Source organism: Stigmatopora nigra, chromosome 12 (genome assembly GCF_051989575.1).
Source record: "Stigmatopora nigra isolate UIUO_SnigA chromosome 12, RoL_Snig_1.1, whole genome shotgun sequence".
NCBI classification, from domain to species: Eukaryota; Metazoa; Chordata; class Actinopteri; order Syngnathiformes; family Syngnathidae; genus Stigmatopora; species Stigmatopora nigra.
The window spans coordinates 7,391,148-7,416,230 of NC_135519.1; the positions used below are offsets into that span (position 1 = coordinate 7,391,148).

Consider the following 25,083-nt stretch of genomic DNA (forward strand, 5'->3'; position numbering starts at 1 on the left):
AAGCACATCTAAAAAGGAACTAAAGTAAGGTTTCATATTTTGAGTTGGTATTAATAGGAGTTTAAATTGTTCACTCACCTTAAAAGTATCAAGCTTTACTTTACCTGTCTATGATGAGAAACATGTTTTGACTCGATGAATTGGACCATGCATTTTAAAAATTCTGACTTAAAGTATTAGTCATTTAATTAAGTATTGCATACAGAGAAGTCTTCCAACAATAGAATACATGTTGAAATTCTGTGTTGAGATGGGGCCACGCATGGGTTTTTTTAGAGCCTGAACCCACCAAAGACATCTGTTTTTTTGCCACTAGAGAGCAGTGTTTTCTAAGGCAATACTCACCAACATGAGGGAGAGAACATTTAGCAAATTCCTAGACTTGTGACTAAAATCATCATCATATTTCAAGTACATCTGGCAATATGGACCTTTTAGTCAATAAAAAAATCTATGCCTCTTTGTTTTTATGATTTGCATTCACTCTAATCCCTTCCAATTTGGATGATTCAAATGTACAATTTTAATTGGGCCTCTAAATGTACAGCCCAATTCATTAGAAGATGGGTAATCATCAATACCAGAAGACTTTTTGTCTCTATATTTAGTTATAAAAGCACTTTATAGAGTCAATTTACAACAAGCCTTATAGATGGTCAGTGTCCCACCCAAATATATTTTATCGAATTTCACCACTATTTGCCCAGAGCTTTAAAGTAGCTGTGCAAAGGAAGCTAATCTCTCAACCCGACAGTCTGGCTAATGGTAAGTGTCAATGTAACTGATGAGGCTCCTGTCCACATTGACCTGTTTACAGACACTAAATGCTTCAGGCGTGAATGGTGATTGTGATGAATAACTCATCCACAATAAATACAATAATTGCCACGGAAAAGGAATCATCACCTTGTCCTGTACTATCTGACAAGTCAGCCTTTTTTATCAGTCAAACGATTTCTATTGTTTAATTTGTCTTACAACTGAAGTAAAGCAGATCTACTCAATCACTTATTGCTTGCAGCCAATGCCATGATTCGCCATTTGATCGCTTAAGTGTCGGTGCATCCCTGCAGATGATTCAAAGACTGAAAACCTCTCTGCAGGCCTTCAATTTCTGCCAACACAAGATGACAGAGGCAGAGCAGCACAGCCATCAATGTCAAGAAGGGCTATTGTTTTACCCTCTGTGTCTTGTGCAATGCACAAAAAGAGAAGGGAGGCCATGAGGCAGGAGAGAATGTCACAGAGAAAACAACGTGTGTATACGTGTGTGTTGTAATGTATACTTACAAATGCCATGGTCATTTTTCAGCTTCAGATTTCAATAGCAGACCACTCATCAGGAGATTTTAGCGTCTGCTGACCTACAAAGGCAATTTTACAAGAGTCACAATTGATACTGTTTTGTTTACTTTGCATCAAAACTCTTGCTAATCTGTTTACTGATGTAAATTAGTCATAGATTTGTCTCTGGACCTTAGTCTGCAAAGACTGGTAGTCTTGTTGTGGAGAGCTTAGCAGAATGTGCTTTATTGATCACTGCAACCAATGCAGAGAAGATAAACCATTTATACTGCTCTTGAAACTCCATCAAGTGACTTAAAAATGCTGACCCCCATGTCTAACTGTACTGACTTGTCCGGTTTTCTGCCCTATAAAATTCAAGACAAAGAATGGTGGTCCTTATTGATGAGGCAACCTAACTTGGAACATTCAAACGTTTTTGTTTTTTTTTAATTCGGGGGAGCACACACACTAATAAAAACGGAATGAAGACAATTAAAAATAATAAAATCAGAAATGTACACCAAGTACTGCTCCAATTAGCATGCATCTTTTTTCAAAATTCCTAATGAGATTTCAATGTGTTAAATGAGTGCCCTGTAATGTTAACATAAAAATATTAGATGCCTGAAAGGGTTAAATAGAACAACAATAATCATCCGATGATTGCAAAAGCCTTTAAAACAATAGTGTCATCAAATTACAATTGATTCGCTCCTTGTCCAAGTGAAGAAAGGGCTGGAAAGAAATGTATTCCCTTACTAATGGTGTTGACAAATGCACTCTGACTGAGTCCCACTTTACAATACAATCAAATTGTCGCACAGAATTTCATTAGACTTTATCATATAATTACATTTTCATGTGCACATCAGGTCAAGGTACCCCACTTAGCAGTCCAGCGATACCTCTACTCACAAAATTAATTCATTCCAGAAGTGGTTTTGCCACTTAGACTTCTTTTTTTTTTCGTGAATAGAGACATATTTTACATTGAATTATCTTAATTCGCTCTAGGATCTTTAATGCAAGCCCCTAAAGCCTTTAAAAATGCTAAAAGTATAATTTTCCATAAAATAGTTATGGAAATGTATGTATCTATGCAAAAAAATAGGAAGATTATTTATTAATCCATTAAAATGAATCTAAAAAATGCAAAGACATTTTCCAATGAGGTGCAATTTTAAAGTGTCATCTGAGTAAACGTACTTACACATGCATGTAAACAAACAACTTAATCATTCAAAATTATGTTGAGGACATGCATAAAAACTTGTGAACGAAAGAGGGTCAAAGGCACGTGAATTAAGAACTCAACGATTTTGTGTGTGCAGAAAGCATGCAGGTTTAAGTGGGGAATCATTTAAGCGTGAATGATAGCTCAGAATAGGCTCCAGTGCAGGATAATCAGATTGGAAAAAATTTATTCTAAAATCGGTTCCACACAGTTAACTCTTTTTTTTAAAGCTAAACCATGCGCCAAGTATACTATTTCCAACGATAAAGACAACATGTTGGCCTGTCATTGTCTATCTTAGTGTGTTTCCTTACCCTAACCCTAACTCTTGTTACAACTCCTGCTGTAGATCTACTGTATAATAGTGCAAACTATTCATCATCATCCGCGAGTTGGCGTTGTTGTGACATAATAATCCGTTAATAGGTTATTAAGATTTTGTCAATGTGATTAATTGTGTCCTTAAGTAACTCAAGCCACAGAATGCAAGACTTGGCAGTGAAGAAAGCTATTAGGAATTGATCTATGTCCATGCAGAAGTCTACAATGGCAACTCAAGGAAGTATGAATTAGTTCAACAAGATATTACTGTGTGAGAAGTGGAGTTTAAAAAAATGAATAAATCAGGGAAGCTGACTTCCAGCATAAAAAAAAGTTTTAGGACGCTTTAATGAATTCACCAACTACAATTGTTCTATATACTTATCCAGGACTTCTCAGCATATGTGCACCTTTGTTACAATACTGAAAATATTGGTATTGCTCCAAATGCAAATATTAAATCCAGACATTTTTTTATTCAATTCATGCTTGTGAATAAACTGTCAATTTAGTTGAATTCAGAGAGTGGTAGCTGTAAACTACTATAATAATGACAGAATACTAAGGTGGTATGTACTTAACACATTTTCTGTAGGACAGTGGTAACTGTGTTAGTTTCTGATAATAATCTATTTTAAATTAAGCTGTAAAGTTCTTTACGCTTGATGTCTTTCATTTCCGAAAATTACATTGTGTATGAAAAAAAATGGAGGAACATGGCATCAAGGTTGATCAAGCACGACAACTTAGTATTGGAATGGGGCCTATTAAACCATTTTCTGTCATCCCATCAGTCTTAGAACTGATTTATCCCTGGGTGAACTCATTAAATGGGTTTCATCCAAATCACTAAGCAGAGGATTGATTTTAGTCTCCCAAAGCCACTTTGCCCGAGGACAGTGGAACATCCAATATTTTCTAACGTACATATTCTAAAATAATGTTCTGAACAATTCCAAACAATAAAAAAGCACTTCTGAATATTTTTGCCAGCAAAGAGTTTGGTAAGAAGTTTATCTGTGATATACAATATATATTTTTAAAGAATATATTTTATAATACGGTAGAAAAACAGAAAATCATCTGGAAAATGATATAACGAACTATTATGGAAAAGCATGCAAAGCCAACATGTATTGTACATATTTTTTCTTTTAACTCAAAAAGTGGACAGTTATAGTGCTAGTTGTATTTTTTCTAGTGTAATGCTCTCTCTATCTCTCTCTCTCTCTCTGCCTCTCTCTCTATCACACACACAAGCACACACATTCACACACGCACCCACAAACTCTCTTTCTCTCTCTCTCACAGTCTCTTTCTTCCTCTTCCTCCTCCTCCACTGCACCTGCTCCTCCCCATCCCGCTTTATTATCCTCACGCTCTCAAGTGATGCTCCATAGCGACGAGCGCCTAGTGCTGCGGACTAACCCTCGCTGGACCGACCTCAGGATTATTTTTGCCCCGCCAGAGGCGCGAAATCACCAGACTAAGGACATGTGGGCTTCCAGCGACAATCGGATGGAGGCGAACAGGACCACAAGAAACACATAGTGACTTGAAGAGAGGAAAGGGATAGAGTTGGTGCAGACGGGACTGTGAGGCGTGTGGAGCTCAGTTCATTTTTCTATCTCTACGGGAGACTGAAAGAAAGATCATGCTGGTACTGGAGTATGAACATGTGCTTTGATTAATATATAAACAGAAGGCGCGGGTCGCGATGAAGTGATTGGGAGTGGACATTGGGTAACTTCGCCATGAAATCAGTGTTCTTCAGCCGATTATTTATCCTGCTGCCTTGGGTCCTAATAGTCGTCATCATGATTGATATCGACAGCAAAAGAACGATTTGGACTCCAATGGGCACTACGCGCGGAAAGGGGCAGCGGCTGGCCCGAACCCCGGGGCTCGGTGGCCCGAAGAACCACTCTGCCCTGCCGATCATTTACGCCATAACTCCCACTTACACGCGACCCGTGCAGAAAGCTGAGTTGACCCGAGTGGCACTCGCTTTCCGCCAGGTGCCCCAGTTCCATTGGATCGTGGTGGAGGACTCCACGATACGCACAGATCTGGTGAGCCGCTTCTTAGCTCGGTGTGGCGTGCCTTACACGCACTTGCACGTCTTCACCCCGCGCAGGTTCAAGCGCGCCGGGATGCCTCGTGCCACCGAGCAGAGAAACGCGGCCCTGGCTTGGCTAAGGCAACACCGGACACGCCGGGATACCGGGGTGGTCTTCTTTGCGGATGATGACAACACTTATAGCTTGGAGCTGTTTCAAGAGGTGACCCTTTTTATGTTTTCAGTACTGAATAGAGGACTGAAAGAGGGAGCAACTAAAAAAGGTGGAAACAAACCAAAATTCACTTTGTGAAATCTAATATAGATTGAGGAAATCTCCTGGAAGCTTTGCCTTCAGTCTACTCTGTTTGTGGTCATCTTGCTTTTAACTGGCATGAATGATGTGCTGCTTTTACACCTGCGGCTCTTCCTGACACAACTGTTACATTCACCCAGCTTTAGGATAAGCTATAACCCAACCGAGTATAGTGTGATGTTAAGCTATTATCTCAGTGAAAGACTCGCCATGCACCTATCTCAACTCAGATTAAATATAGAATACATTGGCGAGAATATCAAGCCCAGCCTACTGAAGAGACTCACATGCAGAGTTACTATTGGGATAATAAGCATATATGCAAAAGAATTAAATCAGAGTTTAAGTTTTGGCTTTAAATCTTAAAAAAACAAAAATATATATATGCGAATTCAATTACTCTTGGTTTCTTCTTTTCTGCTTTTCGATACATGGCTGTTTTGCCTGAGTGGCTTGCTACAGATTTAACTGACGGATTCCTTAGTTACCACAATAAAAGAAACATAATATTTTGTTCTGCATAGTCACACCAAACAAGTATCTTTCTATAAGTCAGTCAAGTAGACCAAAAGGGTAATTCTATGACTCTAAACTGTATAATTTGATTGCATATAGTAAATAATGTTGCATCTTATTTATTATTGTGCCAATCCAAAGCAAAGAACTTGGGCGTGATAATGCAACCACAAAAGGAATTATGCTGTTAAGCAGCAACGCTCTGAGGATTTGAGGTCTTGATTGTATCGGTGGTGGGATGGAGCTGCAAAGACAAGTCATTTGAAGGTAGTATTCCCAAAACGCTACAAATTCAAAAGGAATACTGGGGGAAGTGTTTTTTTATTTTGATGGAAGCCCTGATTTCTCCAAGGAGACTGAATCCGTTTTTCACCAGGGAATTCCTTATTCAACCCAGTTATTATGTTCATAAATCTGCGCGGCTGTGCAGCATTACGTGATATGGAAATCGACATAAGTGAGAGTTATGTGAGACCCACGATGAAGACGAAACGAGAACATGGTGATGATCTCTGGGATTTGTTTGTTCTTAGCAATTCATTGAAATCAATCACATAGACATAGAATGAATAGTTAAAATTGTAGTTAGGTGAATTGTTTACTTCTGCTGGCAATTTGCAAAGGTTGGCATTGATTGGGAATAATACATGTTGCCCGAGTCTCACATGGCATTTTAAGATATCTGTTTCCCAGGTGTGGAGTGGAAATTGGGGAGAAAAAAAATGGGAATTTTGAAGTGCGTATTGGCAGACATGAGCAAGTGAGAACACTACAATAAATCGACCTTGAGCAGGTAAACGTTACGCATTTGAATTCAGGATAAAATTCATAGCATCTTACCTAAGATCTTGTAGCTATCAATGAGGAATCTCAGCATCCGATCACAAGAACACATTTGTACAGGAATCCACCATCTGAAAGATGAAAATTTAAACAAATAAAAATTAAATCATTGTTTAAATATCAGGCTTAGAATGTTTAATTTACTCTAAACAAAATGGGATACTTGAATCAATCGTGGTTTTATTGGATTATTAAAAAGTTTTTTTTACCATTCTGTAAATACTTAATCTGTTTTCGTATGCATATTTAAAGACTTTAAACAGAAATGAATTATTGTTGGTTACTGATAAGTAATGCTTTAGTTTGCTAATTTATCTGTGAAGGAAGCATGCGTTAGGTCCCAATCAGTCATGCTGCCAATCTGAGTGCAAACGGTTGTCACTCTGTGTGCGCCCAGTGATTGACTGGCAACCATTAGAAGATGCTGTCTTCCTTTTTGCCTTAAGTCAGCTACGATATACAAGCTCCAAATGACCAAGAACAGGATTAATGGCTATTGAAACTACGTGACTGGATGGACATGTTCTTTTCAGATAACGTGTCTTTTAGAGCAATACATGAGAGGGAAAAAACATTGTCTTAAATGTTTTATTCCCCAAGGGTTCATCCTAGTTTGGAAGTGCGCTGCGGCAAAAAAACAAATTCACACTCAGTGTGCTGAATCTCAGCGGTGAATGTGCCACTCTATAGGTCTGTAAAAAGAGCATCTGTTTTATTATCTGTGATAGAAGCCTGTCCTCCCTCTCACTTGCTGCCTATTTCATTAGCAGCACTGCTATGCCATTAACGGACTGTCATCGGGAGACAATGGGCCGTCGTGCAGCAGGAATAACCTGGAGCTAACCATGATGATCTCTGGGGTGGATGATGACGAAAAAATAACGGAAATTCTATTTCACTTAGATTAAACAGTTCAAATTTTTTGAAAATTGTGCAGCAACACTTTAATAACGAGAAGAAAATATTGAAAACCCACTGAATAAACTAGTTGCCAGCATATATAATTTTTAAAGGATGTATTTCCAATTTTGAGACAAATACATTTTGCGTAATTTCCGCACTATAAGGCGCACCTTCTTAGATGGAGCTGTGGTAGTTGTAGTAATGGTAGTATTGATTGGGAGTTGTGTTCTACATCAACACAATGGAGTTTTGTTAAAGGGAATTTCATACAATGATTAACCAATATTGATCCACATACATAAGGCGCATGAGTATATAGGGCGCACTTCCATATTTTGAGAAAGTCTTATTTGTACTTTATAGTGCGGAAAATACGATACTGTTCATTGTTAGGCTTGGCCACGACTCAGCAGTCGGCTGTCAAATAGGAAATACTCTTCGAAGGCTTGTAAAAGCTACTGTTTACGAATTCAGTCTTCACGAAATGGGCCCAGCCAGAGTATAATCCGAGTTCTGAAATGCTTTGGGAATCCTCCCAAAATAAATTGAAGACATCCGTCTAAATCCGTCTAAGGTTGGCTGACTTTGCACATAAATGCAGTGGTGAGCTTTGTCGTCTATCAGTCAAGATGAGCAAGCACCAAGTTAATAGGGTGACAATCTTGTCACATTGTTTGTTCAGGTCACGTAACATTTTGACCCACGTTGTGCATAAAACAGTGGGGGAAAACTGGCATTTGATAGGATTCGAAAGTTTGAACAGTATCCCTGTCGACATTCCTTTTGTTGAATTTGGTTGTTTAGAACCCAGGGTCGTCAAAAGTCACATTTCTTCCTATAGTTCTTAATCAAAACAAATATCTCAAATGACTTTACAGGCCCACAGTTGACAGAATTACATCAGCATACTCATGAATGCATAATTACAAATGTAGATTCTTTATGAAATCTTTCTATCGAAAGTGCATACACATTCACATTAGTTATTCATTTTTTTTGCAAGCCACAACAAAATTCATGCTTCCTAGTGTGAAACATTGATCTATCCACCGCTGTTATTTTGCCATAGGGCAATTATATAGCATAATTTGACAAGTAGCATTTCTACTGAAAGAATGTGCAGTTTGCCAATTATTTAGTTACCCATGCTGGGGACAAAATCAATCCCTTTTCTGAGTCTATTCGTACGCCTACTCTGCTTTGTTGTTGATTACACATGAAAGAGACTGCCCAGTCTGTTTTGCCCTAAGAGACTACAGCAGAATAATTAGCTAAATGTGTTACAAACAACCTTTCTTCTCTCTTATGAAAAAAACATTGGTACGTAGCAAATGTTTAACAAGTCTCCTCACTCTCAGACTGGGGAGAAATCAGGTGGAAAGACAATTTGCATTAGAACAAGTCTAAAGAGGTGTAATTTTCTGTTAGTGGTTGTTGGCAAGGTCATTGTTTTGCATGCTTTATTATGCATATTATTATGTTACGAGGTCTCCCAGGAGCCAATGGGAAGTAAAAAAAAAAAAATAGAAAAATGCACTTGCCGCCAATGTTGAGTCCTAATACTTTTATAGTTTATTTTGTGTTTCAGTCCATTGCCTGCCAGTGAGTAAATTTACTAACACTATCAAGATTTTAGCTCCTTGGTGTTGTAAGTAGTATTATGACAAAGTTAGATTGAGATTAGAGTAAAAAAAATGTTTTCTTTTTGACTAGGACCTTCAATGGCAACCAATATGTTGCGATAGTACAAGCATTTTTGCTACAAATTCCCATTTACATACAGTACACAAGAAAAGCTGACTGGTGCAAAGACACTAAGTCATCAATTTTCAATTATATGACAGTATGTGGATTCATATTGGTGATAACGGGATCTAATGATCTGTTCTTTGGAGCCATTTGTGAAGGTTAACTATTGGAGTCTTGTTTCAAGCAGTGAATGTGAGGAAGACCTGAGCAGTTAGTTGTACCTCCCTTCTATATTCCTGAAAAGCTGACTGTGGGAACGGAGGGGCTTTCAGCTTACGGCAGCACAGCGCAAACGTTTGATGCAGCCTGCAGAAGCCTGTCATCTAAGCAAGACTTTCCTTGAGACCGTTTTTCAATAATTTAACTCCAGCAAACCTTGCCTGCTCCACAGCACACGTCGCATATTTTAGGGAGCAGCTGTGGAGGTGAATATCCTATACCCAAATGGAATTTGGGACTCAGGAAATTTGTAAGGAGGCCAACATACAGGTTTTAGCTTGGTCATTCCAAACAGGTTCTGTTTAATCTCAATAAATTTGTGCATGTGGACTGGATCAAAATTCGTAGTACAGCATCAAGTATTTGTTTGCAAACCTTTTCTATTTTTGAAACAGGTCAGTTAGTGCTTTGTTCAAAGACACAAATTGGGTTTACCAAAAAAAAAATCCAGAACAAGGTCTCAACAATGTTTTGCAATTGAAATATGACAGAGAGAGAAAGTGCTGGGATCAAGGGAATGGGGGCCATAGGAGAAATTCAATTTTCTCAAGTCTCTATGAGCAATTATCATAATTACATAGTGCAGTAGAAGGCATGAAGGTGGGGGTTGTAATGTCAGAGAAGCGAAGCGGAAAGGGGACAAACCTCGCTGGCGGAAATCCTTCGTAGTTAGGCGAGGGGCTGGATGAGAATAGAGGAAAAAGGATGGTGACAGCAAAGCTTTTAAGGGCCAATGTAAATGGGTGAAGCTTTTACGCATCAACTCCTTGCTCATTTTTTTCCTAATCTGGCAATTAGACATTCCGTCTATGTTATGAGCTCCTTCTATCTATCATTCTGGGTTCCTTTTAATAAAACTTGGGTTAATAGAAAGCTTTTTTTACTGAAAAAACACATTTTTAGACAATTGGCTATTGAAATAGGGAGGAGTGGCTTTAAATGCTCATGGCGTAAGATGTCCAATCCATTTTGGCAGGCAATGCATGATAAAGCATGTGGCAGGCTCCAGCTATTTGCAACCTTGAACAGTATAAGCGATAGATGAATAGAATGGCTGAATGAGCTTATGACAAAATTGTGCTGGTGGGTGTAGCCAATGAGAAAATTTATACCAAAATTAAAATTGGTGACATTGAGATTGTGGCACCAACATGCAATCTTCAACTCCACGTTCTACAAGGTAGCTGCTGATGTGCTGCATCACAAGGTTGGCACAGAGAATGAGCTGCCACACCATTCTGCCTGTCCCTGACATCAATTTGGCATGGTTGCTACCTCTACTGCTGGCTTATCAGCATAACATTTACTTTCCATCTGTGTAGTTTCTAGTGAATAAAAAAAAGACATAAAGAAGGAATACTGCAGAAAAACAGCAATACATTTGTTATTGTTCTTATCCAACTGAAATTCAGGTACACGTAGCCATTCATATGAAGGAATCATAATCACTATAATTTTGTTTCATTGAAAGGCGTTTCTTAAAAAGAAGTCTTACGGGTGTCATTCTTGCTGAGAACCCAGTGATTTCTCTGCAAAATTCCATTTAAATGGCCCTGCACTCTATGAGGCATGCTCAGTCGAAGCACACAGTACGAAATCACCTTCATCTATTTGGTTTTAACACGTAAACCCATGAAGCATTCGCCCTTCGCATATAATGCACCATTGCATTTCAGTTTCCACGCTCATAAGCGGCCCACTTAATTTGATTCATTCATTTTCTCCTAGCTCAATTCTTCCCTCTTCAGTCCTTTGCCTCTTCAATGCATTTTAATAATGCAAAGATAAAATTACAAGTGATTAAAATCATAACCGAACCCTCATCGTGGGACACGCTTTTTGTTCAGTGCAGGAGTTAGAGTACACACACACAGCATATATATTTTCTATGTATATATGTACAAATATTTTTTTTATTCCAAAATGTTTTTGTGGGGATATAAAACGAATACAATTTTAAGTTTATTTATGTACTTATGCCTCCCTCCAATGGTTCGTGCACAATATTTGTTCGAAATCAATCCAGGCATCAAGTAGTTAAAAAGCATATGAACTATGTATTCATTTTTCAGAGAGAGAATCTGTTTTTTTGTTGATAATTGGGTTCACCTGATCGGTTCTGTGGCATTGTTGGCCCAACAAATCTTTTGCCGCACCCTCTTTTGTCTACCTGTATGTCATATGTGTTTATGACTTAGCCAGTGTCATTTGTCACGTATCGCTGTTTGTCATTTAATGCGCAGGAATGATGAAGGATTTGTTATTGCCCGGCAATGGGGAGCCCCGAGGTGAAGTGATAATGAGATGGGAACTATTGAGAATTTTGAATACACATCATTGTCTGCTGTTGGCTCCCAGCTATAAAAGCTAAATTGATGTTTAGCAGAATCCTTTGCAGATTCATCAGTGATGTTAAAGAGAGGCTCGGCTATGGTCAGCTCTCAAAAGTGCAAGTTGAAAGAGTGCTCATAAAAATAGGAGCATTGTAAATCGAGAGCAATTGAACTAACTCTTCAACAGCAACCTAAATTCTGGTCTTTTGTAAAAGTAGTTCCCATCTGTTCAAAAATCTCATAAACTCACTAACATAATTATCTAACAGTATTTATTGGTTGCATACTCAAAGTGCTTATTTTACAGTATTGTATGGTGTGAGAACTGTGAGATGGACTTCCTAACCACTATCCCTACCACCACAAAGTCTCAATTATAGTATATACAGTGCTACCACTACTTACGAATTTTTCTACATGTATTAATATTTGCAAATATGAGTGAGTGTCCTATAAAATGTTACACATAATTCATTGACATGCGTGTAGGAATTGACAATCAGAGGTTCTTTTTAGCAGTAAAGTAACCCAAATTAGAATTAATGGTGATCTTGCAGGTACAGCAAAAACTTAACAGAAACTGTTTTTTTTCTAGACGGGGGATCAAATCGGGGTAATTTAGGGTTTAGTTTTCCATACAGAGACAACAGATCTCCAAAGATGTCTCCAGGCATCAACCAACCTTTACACACAACTCTCTTTTGTCATTTCCAGTACGTCATTTACGTATCATATCCATAAAATTGCTTTATATGGCGGGGTGCGGTCTGAAAGCTTGGCACCTTTCTTACCATGTATAAATATGATAGTCATCTCCACATTACTGCACCTGTTCAAAAACTACATTCAGTACAAAACAACAATATCGAGACAACAGGATGGTTTCTCAATGGGAGCTCTATTATCTACCATGCACAAACAAAACAAAAGGGATTCACATTGCATCAACACAATGCACTGGCTTAGTGAAAATAACTATCCTTGGAAACAGTTACATGCAGAAAAAAATTCCCTCACGATTTTTTGTGTTTCTTTTATTGTTATAATTCCATAGAACTGCCAGGTGTTTTCCACAACCCTCTTTTGTCTGAGGGTGCAACTTAAAAAACAAGACTCTTTTTCTGAGACCTATTTTTTGAAAGCCTGTGATAATTGACAAAGTAAAATATTCAATGGCTTTGATCATTTACGCAGAATTTTGTCCTAATGTTTACATTCCATTTCTAAAACATTTTGCAGGCAACTCCATAATGGAAGCGTGTTATTTTCAGAAATGCATCACAATTATACTGTCATTTCATTGGTCGGCCTATCTGTAGGAATGAAGACATTTACTGTTCCATACGTAGGTTTTTACACTGAATCACAGAAACTTGACAGAATACGCCTTCTCCTTTTCTGTCATTACATTTCTATCGCTGAATTTCTGGGAACCACTTAGTTTGAAGAATACTCAGAAGCATATAAAGCAAACCATCATTAAAGCTACAGATATGACAAGCGTTGAAATCACCTTGCTAAGTGCATCGCTTAAAGAGGGAATTGTATCGACACATTATATGAACAAAAAAATAGTATATGGATTTTGAAAGATGCTTAAGTGAATCATTGTATATTTGATTACTTTAAAAATAATAGTCAAACATAGCCTTTGTCGTCATCATTGACTTGACAAAAGCCTAATTGTCATCATACCCAGCTGCGTATGACGAAATTGGTAGATATGTAAAATGGATTCACGATTCATTTTTCCTCATATTCAATATTTTAAAATTGTTTTCAAGTTTCAGCAGTTAAAAACACATTAGCACAACAAATATGTATAGATATATAAACATATATACACAGTCCAGAGACCAATTAGACAAACTTACACATTCTACAAACTCTTTTTTTACTGAAAAATGTTGCCAGGTTCTCAGTATTTCTCCAAAATAACCTTGGTTTTCTTCAATGCTCTGCTGTATACGAGCCTGAAATATTAGCTGCGCCCACACAATTTGATCAATATCAATAAATCAGCTTCAACTTGAAATCCGTGTTGTAAAATACTCCTGCGACAGCGGTAATGTGCAGATGGGAGTGTGTGTAAAGCTTTAGCGACAGTGAAGAATAATGCACCATCTGTTGAAGTACTGTTAGCTCCAGTGATCCTCCCATTTTCCATAATAACCTCACCTTTGTAAGACTACGGGGATGTATAAAGTATGTAATGTATGCATACAGTATGGTTCGATGATGTTCTCATTGTTGCGGCCTAAATAGCTCCCGGCAATGGTTTGCTTGAAATAATTGGCCACAGACATTTCTACTCATTGCGGTATTTTTCTCTAAATCCAAGATGTCTGAGATGCAACACGATTATAAATAGTTTGACTTTATATCTATTAATTTTCCAGTGCTTATTTTCATGACGGTCATGGGTTGCTGGAGCCTATCCCAGCTGACTTAGAGCAAAAGGTGGACTACACACTAAATTGGTCGCCAGTCAGTCGTAGGACACACACAGTGACAGACAACCATTCACACTCACAGTCACACCCAAGTGGAAATCGATACTAACGGATCAAATGTTATTGTCCTGTGTTCTACCAATAGTAGGTTGGCGATCTACTGATAGATCGCGATTGATGAGTTGAGCAAGTCTGCACTACACCATCAGTGACCTTGTGACCATATAGTACAACATTAAACTCTAAGTGGGTAGAGAGCAAACAAATAACAGTGAGGCAGCACTTTGACATATATATTTGAATGGCGTCTTCCATAGTTTTATCTTTAAGGGAAAAATGCATGTTTTTTTCTTCTTTCTATGCATGCCCAAGAATAGACTGAGAACCTGTCAACCAGTGTAGGTGGGTTCTAACCCCTAAAAAAAACCTGACTTTCACCATGTACAAAAAACACAGCGAGTCAATCTAGTGGGGACCCGAGCACTGGCTCAAAATGAGCTTGGAGAGACGCCCACACACTCGCAACCCTAATGAGGACAAGCACAATTGAAATTAATGGATTTACTGGAAGCCAGTCTTTCTTTCTTTTTTTTCGGTGGCAAAATTATTGAACACTTTACTGGTGGAAATAAATTACTCCCAGTAAGGATATTTTATTAATAGTTTGCAATTGATGACAATAGATGTCCAATCCTTATAAAGTTGGGGTCAGGCAGCCACTGATTTATACATTTTAATTTATTTATTTCACTAAATATTTATTTTAATTAGATAACGATTCATTTGCTAATTGATTAGCCAAGTAACCGTGGTGACTCTAATTTACCTGCCATTGATGGTGCAAGACGTCTACCCATCGATTGGATATCTTATGTTGTCAGTAGAAGCCAAATGGCAAATGGCTTTTTAATGACTATAATATGGAGGATGAGAAAGCTGAATTTGACACCTTTGTTTTAAAGTGTCAAACTCTACTGTTCTTTGAGTTCATGTGTTCAAAGTAGTAGCTCATCAGCAGTCAATACCGGACTTCTGCACTAATCCAAATAACAACGATGCTTCGGGACGATCTCTGAATAAGTGTCAGCCTCTTTCTTCTGTTTCTCAGCTTTCTTTTCATACTCTATTCCAGAAGATAGTAGAACTCTAGTCAATTGAGAATGACCTGAGAGAAACCAAGCAGCAGCTACAGAGAACCCAGAGAAGAAGGTTTAAGCCTGATAAGGTTGAACTCAAGGGGGCCATGATGAGAAGAGGGAAAGAGCTTCAAAGCGGTTGCTGTGTTTCTGTCTCAGAGGCTGTGGACCTTGGGGCCCGTGCAGGACACGGCTGTTAGTGTGCAGAATAAAATACCAAGAAAGGGGAAATAGAAAGTGAGAAGAACGGGGTACCGTGAAAACACAGCTCTATGATAATCTGAGCAAAGTTTGAGTGGAAAGGTTGTGGGGGAACACATTGGTAGAATTCTGAAGAAATTATATGCAGAAGAACCATGCGATGTGGGGGACTGAACCTCAGGAACTTTTTTTTTTTTTTTTAAAAACTTTTTATTTTATTTTATCAGCGCAAACTCGATGACTGGAATGAGCACTAGTCCGAGTTATAAGGTATCCCCTTCCCAGATGGTGTCCTTTGGTAAAAGTAGACAACAATGCTACTTGTATTAGGTAGCATATACTCTAAATGTCTGTTCTTTCTATCTCTTTCTCCTGCAAAACCATTTTCTATCTCACTGCTTTAACCAATAATCAATAAACAACCATATTGGGAGTACACTGAACCCCCATGCTGTACATCTAAACTCTTGAACTTGTAAAAATACATTCATGTTTGTATTTTTTTTAAAGAGAGGCACTGGAGAATTGTATTTTGGTAATATACTCAGTGCAACTCACTTCATAATAAGTAGCAGTTGGACAATAGTGCACAATACAAGCAAAATGATGATGAATTCCGGATTACAAAATGGATTTCACTAAAAAGTGCCTTTTTTTGCTTCTAGATGAGGAACACTCGAGGTGTCTCCGTATGGCCTGTCGGGTTTGTGGGCGGCAGGGCATATGAGCGTCCACTAGTGTCAGGGGGCAAAGTCGTAGGCTGGTACACTGGCTGGAGACCAGACCGTACCTTTGCAACTGACATGGCAGGTAAGGCTTAATAGAATTTAAACTTATGGTATTTTCGCATTCAAGATTGTCTGATAACAAAGTAGCTTGAAAAGACTTGACATAAGAGTTTAGAAATTTAATAGCGTCACAAAAGGACACTAACATAAATGTTCCTATGTACAGCATCTCACCACACGTACTACATTTTCTGCTACTAACCAGAAACACAAGCTTAATTAGTGTTCCTTGCATGAATGCTTTGAAAACACATATGTACACAGAACTGATTGCACTGCGGCCGACCACAGACGTTCACATTATCTCCGAGATGCACACGTCAGCCCGTGGGATTATTGTTAATTAAACCCTCATAACAAGAGTGAGCATCTACTTTTCATTCTACTACCTTGCTCCACTGGTAGCATGCTCATCTCTTTTGCCTAATCTCCTTCTCACACACTCATATGCATAGACAGACTACCTAATTATCGTTCCTATATTTATGCTGCGCAAAAAAAAAAAGAGTCACAGTCTCCAGATTTAATGCAAAAGCAGTAAAGTGGGGCTCTTTTTTTAAGTTAAATTGCACAAGAGCAACAAAGGACATGCTGAACCAGCGGACCAAACTTTATTCACTTTTAAATGATTCTTTATAAGCCATACAATGGGGTGACTGTAGACCCTTGAGTGGGCGCCAGTGCTCGTCCTAATAGTTTTGTGTCGCACAGAGCTACATTGTTATCACAACACTAAAGCTGCACGTCAACAATGTGACCTCATTGAGCAGTACACAAAAGAGCTTGGACCAATTTTGTATATGTATGTCAGTGTTTGTGTGTCTATGTATAATGCATATGAACACAATGATATACACCCTCAAATTCATCATGAATTTCCTTACCATGAAAACACCTACCAAAACATGAAGTGATGCAAACAGACTTGGGTCCTTGTTCCAGAGAACTGCCATGTAGGCACGTAGAGAGCCACATTTTTTCCACTTTTGATCCGATCCTCATAGCTGAATCAGGATATCTGTGAAAATGGGTATATTTCTGATATCAGAGCTTGCGCTTGTCTAACTGTCACATTGCAAATCAGTGCAACTGCATACTTGTACACACAAATGATCACAAAACACACAAACAGGACGCTAACACTGAGACGATGGCGCTTTTGTTAAAGTGGCTCACAGCCGGAGAAGTGGTCCCTGAGAAGGGGACATGAATGCTTTTAACCTGTAGTGACCTTGATGCTGTAGTTCCAGAGGCAGTGATATGCGAAGAGGATGAAGACTTTCTGCAGAGAAGTTAGACCATCCTCTCACACATAAAAGCGTCACAGCAGTCTGGCTAGGTGATAAATGACCAAAGAATAGTTCACGCGGGGTCTAGTAGGACACCTCAAGTGTTCTGTCCTTGTCAGTTTTTATGCCACTACTTGAAATACTTGTACAAGCCAAAAGCAATTATCTTTCTTTCAAAACACACAGTGAAGGATTTTTTTTAAAATAAACCCAATATAATATTAGGTTTGTGCCTTTACCAACTAGTAACTGAATGTAATCAACATATTAACTCTTTTTAGGGCACTCATTTAGATAAATATATTCTCCATGATGGCATTTTAGCCATGCCAAATAAGTACAATACTTGCTGAATTAGGGAAGAGTAGCTTTCTAGTGAATTGTTAGGACTTTATATGTATTATTTAAATAAATTTCAACCTTTGCGAGGGGTCTAAAATTTTGAATACAGAGGTTTTAACTGGGCAATATGTGTGGTTTTGTCCTGATTTAATTAAAAACGAACAATACGATGGCAGTTTATAGCTTCAAAATGAGAAATCTTGACCTATGCAAGAGATGATAAGCTAAAAGTATTTGCATGGCCGCAGTTTGTCTCTGTGAGATGCGTGCTGACACATATCTCAGAGGACTGCTGTCTGAGAGCCTGTGTTTCATTAATTCAAGATCGCTGCAGTCAACAACATTTTGCTCAGACAGGAAGAGAGGGAAATGAGAAGTGGTCAGGATGCTGAATTACTCAAGGTGAATTCCCCAACCAAAGCCTTGATTACCAAGGCGTGCTACCGAATAACGCTTTGCATAAACAAATATTCCGTAATGATGTATAGACCTTGCGTGAAGACCGAAAGTAGGTTCTGAAAGGACTGGTGCCTTTTGGCTATTCACCCACACATTTTTCACATTGGCATTTATGTCCATGTAATTAGCAACTTAATGGAAATTTTATTTTGATTAACTCCTGTCTTTGACGGGGCTAAGCGTTCAATCAATTTGGAGTGGGATGGTGAGGAGCAAAAGGAACAAATGTTTTTTCACTGCCAGACTCCTAGTTAAAAAGGCTTGGACGTCTACTGTCGATGAATGCATTTAAATTCACAACAAAAGGAGAAAAACAGCCACACTGTTATAGAACTAACACATTAAAATGGGCAACTACTGTAATAGTAGTTAATAGTTGGATTAAAATGTATATGTATATATTGATGTTGTCCACTCAGTGAGCAAAACAAACTCTCCAGAGAAGTTTCAAATCCCCAAATACCAAATGGGGCTACAAACAAGTCGATTTCACTGAGCTGTGGGCCATTTCACTGCATTAGTCAGGTTTCATTGAGGTCGGATGATCGCATTTTTTTTTAAAGGTTCAAAACAACTACAGGCAGTCATCTATTCAAAGGCCCGAGTCTTGAATTTTAAATTTTAAAAGCTCCGGTCAATAAAAACGACTTAATATGTTTATAAAATTGCCGGCAAACACAAACTAACTGCAGCCTGAGACAGAGCAGAATATTATCACCCAATGCTATTAAAATAACCCCCTCAAAAAAAGATTGACTGTTTCTACTAAAGTACTTTGTACATCCAGTCATTTAAAAAGCAAAATAATCAGTCCCTCCACGCATACATTTTAATAAAGCTTCAACTACATTGATTACGTCTCATTGCCGACAGTTCATTACAAAACGCTATTAAAGCTCACCTCTTCATTGTCATCCGTCTTGAGGAGCTTTCTAAACCGTTCCATCTCCATATTGCCATTACTGCAGAGGAATTGCACACCCCTGTGGTAAATTAATTTCTTATCAGCCATATCATAGTCATTAGATACATGAATGTGTGCAATCATTACCCGCTGTAATGATAATCGCCTCATAATAGGCCTTTAATGCATATTGGCTAACCACTACTCACCTCCCTCCCTTATTTCACCTTGTCGTCTACTCCATCCTTTGTCACAGGTTTTGCTGTGAACCTCCAAGTGATCTTGTCAAATCCGAGGGCACAGTTCAAGAGGCGGGGGTCCCAACCTGGAATGCAGGAGTCCGACTTCCTTAAACAGATCACCAAGGTGACAGAGCTGGAGCCCAAGGCCAACAACTGCACTCGGGTTAGTGAAATGGCAAACCTGTTTCTATGGAAATTATTGTGGTTTTAGCATGACATTAATGGAAATCAGATAGGAATGGAGCTTCACACATAGATTTACAATGGCCAACACATTGATTTACAGTAGAAACAAAACACTCAACTCAGCATCATTTTCATCAAACAGAAATATCAGAAATTTAGGAAGTCAATTACGTACCTTTTGGACACTGGATAGACAATTCATTCACGCATCTTTCTTCCCCTATACATTTTTTAAGTTGTAAAAGTGTGAAAAAAGTTAAGCACTGCCTCTGTAAATTGTAAAAAAAAATAATAATAATAATTTTAGCAGATCTGTCAATCACCAAAATTGTAATTCCTTTAAAAAACAATGTAATTCTTATAAAATTACAATTAATATTATGACTTATCTCAATGGTTCGGAAACACTGAAATAAACAATTTAAAATCGTGATTTAAAATATCAAATGCGCTCATGTTTAGTGTTTATGAAAAAAAATCACGATGGGCAAAAAGCTGAATGATAAAGTCAGGCATTTAAACATTTTCAGATGGGCCAGGAAATTCTGACCGTTTCACCCATAGACTTTAGATAATTAAATTGGCCAATGGGAAAGCAGGAGACTACTGGCTGACTATATGAATTTATATGAACAACATTGTATTGTCCTATCATTTGCATAGTAGACTTTCATCTATCCATCCATCTAGCAAGTAGCGATCACTCTGAAATCAACACAGCAAGGGTTTTAGAGTGTGCGTGTGTGACAGTAAAAATAGACTACATTAACTCTCTCCCCACTACTGTATTGACAGCATGAGTCATTCCAAAAAAACGGTGGCCTGCTCTAAACTTAGACACACACAGCTTAAGTAGAGTAGAAATTGTTTTATGTGGCACAGTCAATTGTAGTTCTGTGCTTAGACAGCTTAGATCGATGCTGCTCATCTTAAATCACCGCGGTCCCTTTTGGCACTTGGTTTTATGAAGCCACTCATCGTCTTGACAACGATCACAGAGGTGCCTTCAAAGACCTGCTGAGAAATGGATTCTATTACCCTCTTTCAAGGGAATCATCAACTTGAGTATTACAGTCCGCTGTTTCCAGGCTATACGGGGTTTTATTTATTTGTTTTTCCTCACACTTGTTTTAACATCCTTGGTATTTGTGATGTGTACTGACCGCTGTATATTTGTTTTAATCCTTTAGGTAAGGGAGAGAAACAAAACACATTAATGAAATGACATCAAAATTGGTATAATAAGAAAATCTGCATGAACACATTAAACAAACAAATTAGACATTTTCAATGTAAAAACTGAAATCTTACCAGGTGCAAGTCATGTGGTTAATGCTGTGACTGGTGAATCAAAATGAAAGCACATATTTATCCTTTTTTCGATATGTGATCATACCGAATTCAACCATTAGACGATGGCCTCAGTCCCAAATTGTGTCCGCATAATTTACTTTTCCTCTTTTTTCAAATGTGTTTTGTGTTTAATGGAATTCTTTTTGGTCTGGTTTTGCAATATTCTAGGCTTAATATATGCATGAATCAGAGAATATTCAGGTCGCAAAGGTCAAAAAGCCTTCCCAACTTAATGCTGCTTCCTCGTCAAGTGACGTCAAGATTTCAAGCATAATGAATATTGAATCACCTCTTGGTGCTATAAATCATTTTGAAACATATAAACCAAATCCATTTTGCGCCCTGTATAAAGAAAAGTCTTGTGTTAGCTAGTGTGTGTTGCACTGCAGTATGTCCCTGGAGGATTTTTTGGTAAATGTCTCCTGCAGGGATTAGGATAAATATTCAGACCTGCTGGATCATCACTTACAGTTGAATGCTCTTGCAGCTGCTGCCGACAGCTCTCTGTTGAAACTATCACCACGATTATCAGCCCCATTACCTTTAATGAGGCTGATATCAACGCTGGCCTTTAACAGGCTGTGACATCATCAATCATGTTACTGCTAAGGCTGAAGTTATGAAATTAACTCATTTGCTGCCACTGACGAAGACAGACGTCCAAATCATATTACTTTTTTTAATTATCTGCAAGTTTGAGGCCCCTGTACTAAATATTTAATTTTAAAAAATTAACAATAATCGTGCTTGAAAGGGTTAAATTATTAGGTACGTGTATATTTGGGGGTTATAGAAAATATTATATTTAATCTATTTTAATTAACAGCCTCAAAATGCAGTTGGCTAGTAGCACATATAAACCTTTGCAGGCAATCGATAGTAATGTGATCCCCTTGCAGTTATTGCACTTGAAAGATCTGCTTTATTAAGGAGAGCAACAATCACTTGCTTCCATCCTCTAAGGCTGGTTTCATTGCAACAATCTCTGCTCTGGATATACTGTATGCACCATTGAAAAAGTACAAACAAATCATCAAAAACCTTAAGGTATTAAATAGCTAGTCAATTGTTGTATTTACAATACAATAAGTGAGTCAAGGGAATTAACATGGGTAGAATCAAAAGGTAAGATGTGTCTTGCTCTCATATAGTGCTGTGGTAAATGGTTGGCCTTCTCTATATATGTTCCCTGCAATTGGCCGGTAATCAGGACAGAGTGTAAACCGCTTTTTGCCTGCAGTCAGCAGGAATTAGGTTCCAGCTATCCATGACCTTTAACGGGATAAGCAGAATGGCAGAATGACCAAAGAAACTAAAGAGATAGGCTTCACCGAAGACTGAAAAATGACACTTTGCTTTATTTGATTTGTATTGACTCTTTGGGTTTCAATAAATTGTGTTATATTCTATTAATGTTGATGTTAATGGCTTAATGCTTCTATGGCATCCAGCAATTTGTTTGTTGTTGTTGAGTGGTTCTACAATTGCATGCTGTTTGATCTGTGTATTTAGTAGGTTTATTACCGAGGAAAAAATAATATGCATTGTGGGAGAGTGGAAGCAAATGAAGAAGCTATTTCGATAATAAATAGGCATTGCATTGGTTCGTTAACTTCTGATTCATTTTCCATTTTCTTTCTTCAATTCCTAATTTTGAGGGGAGGAAAGATATTATTTTTTTCCTCTCTGTAAGCTTTTAAGGGAAATAAAAGCCTAGGTAAACATTTTCTTCCAGGGATGCATTATGGAAGAGAAGACGATAGTGTAAAAAAATGTGAGGGCATGAAGAACCAATCATAAGATATAAATTGAGACATGCCAAATGTGTGTTTGATTTTTTAAAGGGCAGTTTTCTTGGAGAAACATTTAGGTGCATGATTAGTGCAGGTGAACACACACACACACACACAAACACATTCAGTTCCCACAGCTCTGACATAGTTACACGAGTCTCATTAGGTATGGAAAGTGGACCAATTAGTGACACAGTGGGCAGGAAGTGGTATATTTCAATGAAGAAGCCCCCACAAACGTGTAGCATTTGCAGCTGGCGATAAATCAAACCTCTATGAGTCTTCAGAGTGCAAAATGTTGCTTTCGAGCCACAAATGTCGCATACATCTAAATTATAAGCTAATTAGCTCCCGATTGAAATAGAGAGTGAAAGAACGTGAGCGAGAGAACAGGAAACTAGTATTTAATTTAATCTTGTTGCGCTTGTTGAAAGCATCCATTTTTGCATGTGTTATGTTTTCAGAAAGATCAGAATTAACAAGTATAGAGTTGAAGATTTTGAAGGGCGGAAAAAAATGAATGTATGACTGGCTTTTACACAAAATGATATTGCTTTTTAGTAATTCATCCAAATGCTTTGTTTTTTGTTATTTTTTGCTTGCCCCCTAGGTGCTGGTTTGGCATACGCGTACTGAGAAACCACACCTCGGAAATGAGTCAAAACATCCTAAGGACACGGTGGTCATTGAGGTGTGAGTTATGAAAAGAAGAGTATTTCAAATCACAAAAAAAAGATTCGGGATTTTCTACATCTTGGCTGAAACTTGCTGCCAGGAGGGACATTGCTCACTCTCCTCAATAAACAACAACTTTACACTGAGGAATTGCATCGGTCAAAAACCTTTCAACGTGAGCAATGGGACATTAAAGACAAGCATTGGAAAGTGCAAGATTAACCAATACACCGACCGCTAATCAACCCAAATAAGACAATAAAAAAACTAAATTTCTTCCATCCTGGAAATTTAGTTCAAATGTGATTCCCATTTTTCTTGGTGGTGTGTAATACTGTGATGTCTGAACATTCAAGACTAGTGGATCGTTTAAAGGTACTTGCCAACATTGTCTGACACTGCTACTGTAACATTCTCAAAGTCAAAGATCTTGAGATAAATATTTTGTGACATGCACAAATTCATTACTGTTTTATATCGGGTATTTCTTCATCTGTATTGAAAAAACAAATACAGAAAGGTTTTGTGTCAAGTAGAATGTGGAAGTTACATTCTGAATTTTCATCATCTGGTAATGAGTTGAGTTAGAATCCGTTTACTGCCAACACAAGTCCAATCCAATGCTGTGATCGCTGTAAGCCATCCCAGTCAAAATTGATCATACATCTAGTGCTGTCAGTGGCAGTCAAATAGATAAATAAGTGCCATATAAAGGTTTGAAATTGATACTACAGTACAAACGGTGGGGGGAAAAAATAAAAGAAACAGATGGTATAATAAAAGTCTATGGAAATTGGTCAAATTGGATGTTTATCACTGTTAAGGGCACTAAAACAATACATAAAGACTCAATATTTTGCTGAATGCATTTTTGGAATGTAATTAAAGGATAAGTAAGGGTCAGTACATGAGGTTTGTCCATCAAATAAATGTTGTCCATTGTCCGTCTTCAATAAGACATGCGTGTTCCGATAATATAAAGAGTAAGAGGTTGATTTGTGGGAGGAATTCATTAAATTGTAAAATGGTTCATGCAGCAAGCCTTGAGGTATCCTTCTGAAAAGGTCATGGAATTTATGTGTGAGCATTTGACAAAGCAAACAGGGCAGCACTGAATAAAAGACTGGCCTTTGACGCTTATACCCACATGAATTAAACTTTGATAAGTCGATTCAACACTTTGACTGCCTATGTTTACCAAGATCATTACAACTACAAAAAAAAGCTGTGATTTTTTAAATATTTTCATTCGTGAATGTACCGGTCTATTGATTGTTTTGTTGCTAGCAAACGTGCTCACTACATAAACACACAGAAATAAGAGTTCTGAACACCGTCGAAGTCTCACAGAAACGCAAATTATGCCTTTGGTAGGTCATTTTTCATACTTTCCAGATTATGTGATGTCTTTATTCATTATGAATAAAAAGTTAATGTTGTATCTATCTATTTTCTTCTTTTACCAACTACCATAACACATAC

The 25,083-nt window shown here is 37.9% G+C and overlaps 1 protein-coding gene and 1 long non-coding RNA gene across 2 annotated transcripts; one reads left to right on the top strand and one right to left on the bottom strand.

The window, feature by feature from the left end:
• Positions 1-552: 552 nt before the first annotated feature.
• LOC144205759 (uncharacterized) lies at positions 553-21,866 on the bottom strand. Its single transcript, XR_013328224.1, has 5 exons — positions 19,562-21,866; positions 19,350-19,431; positions 17,258-17,376; positions 6,574-6,647; positions 553-1,364 (listed from the first exon to the last, which is right to left on the bottom strand). It is a non-coding gene; the product is annotated as an uncharacterized LOC144205759 (long non-coding RNA).
• b3gat2 (beta-1,3-glucuronyltransferase 2 (glucuronosyltransferase S)) lies at positions 4,179-25,040 on the top strand. The gene is made up of 4 exons (XM_077730325.1): positions 4,179-5,124; positions 16,236-16,380; positions 19,609-19,757; positions 23,537-25,040. Exons 1-4 carry the CDS (start codon positions 4,597-4,599, stop codon positions 23,621-23,623), a joined length of 909 nt encoding a protein of 302 aa, XP_077586451.1. The 5' UTR covers positions 4,179-4,596; the 3' UTR covers positions 23,624-25,040.
• The last annotated feature ends 43 nt before the right edge of the window (positions 25,041-25,083 follow it).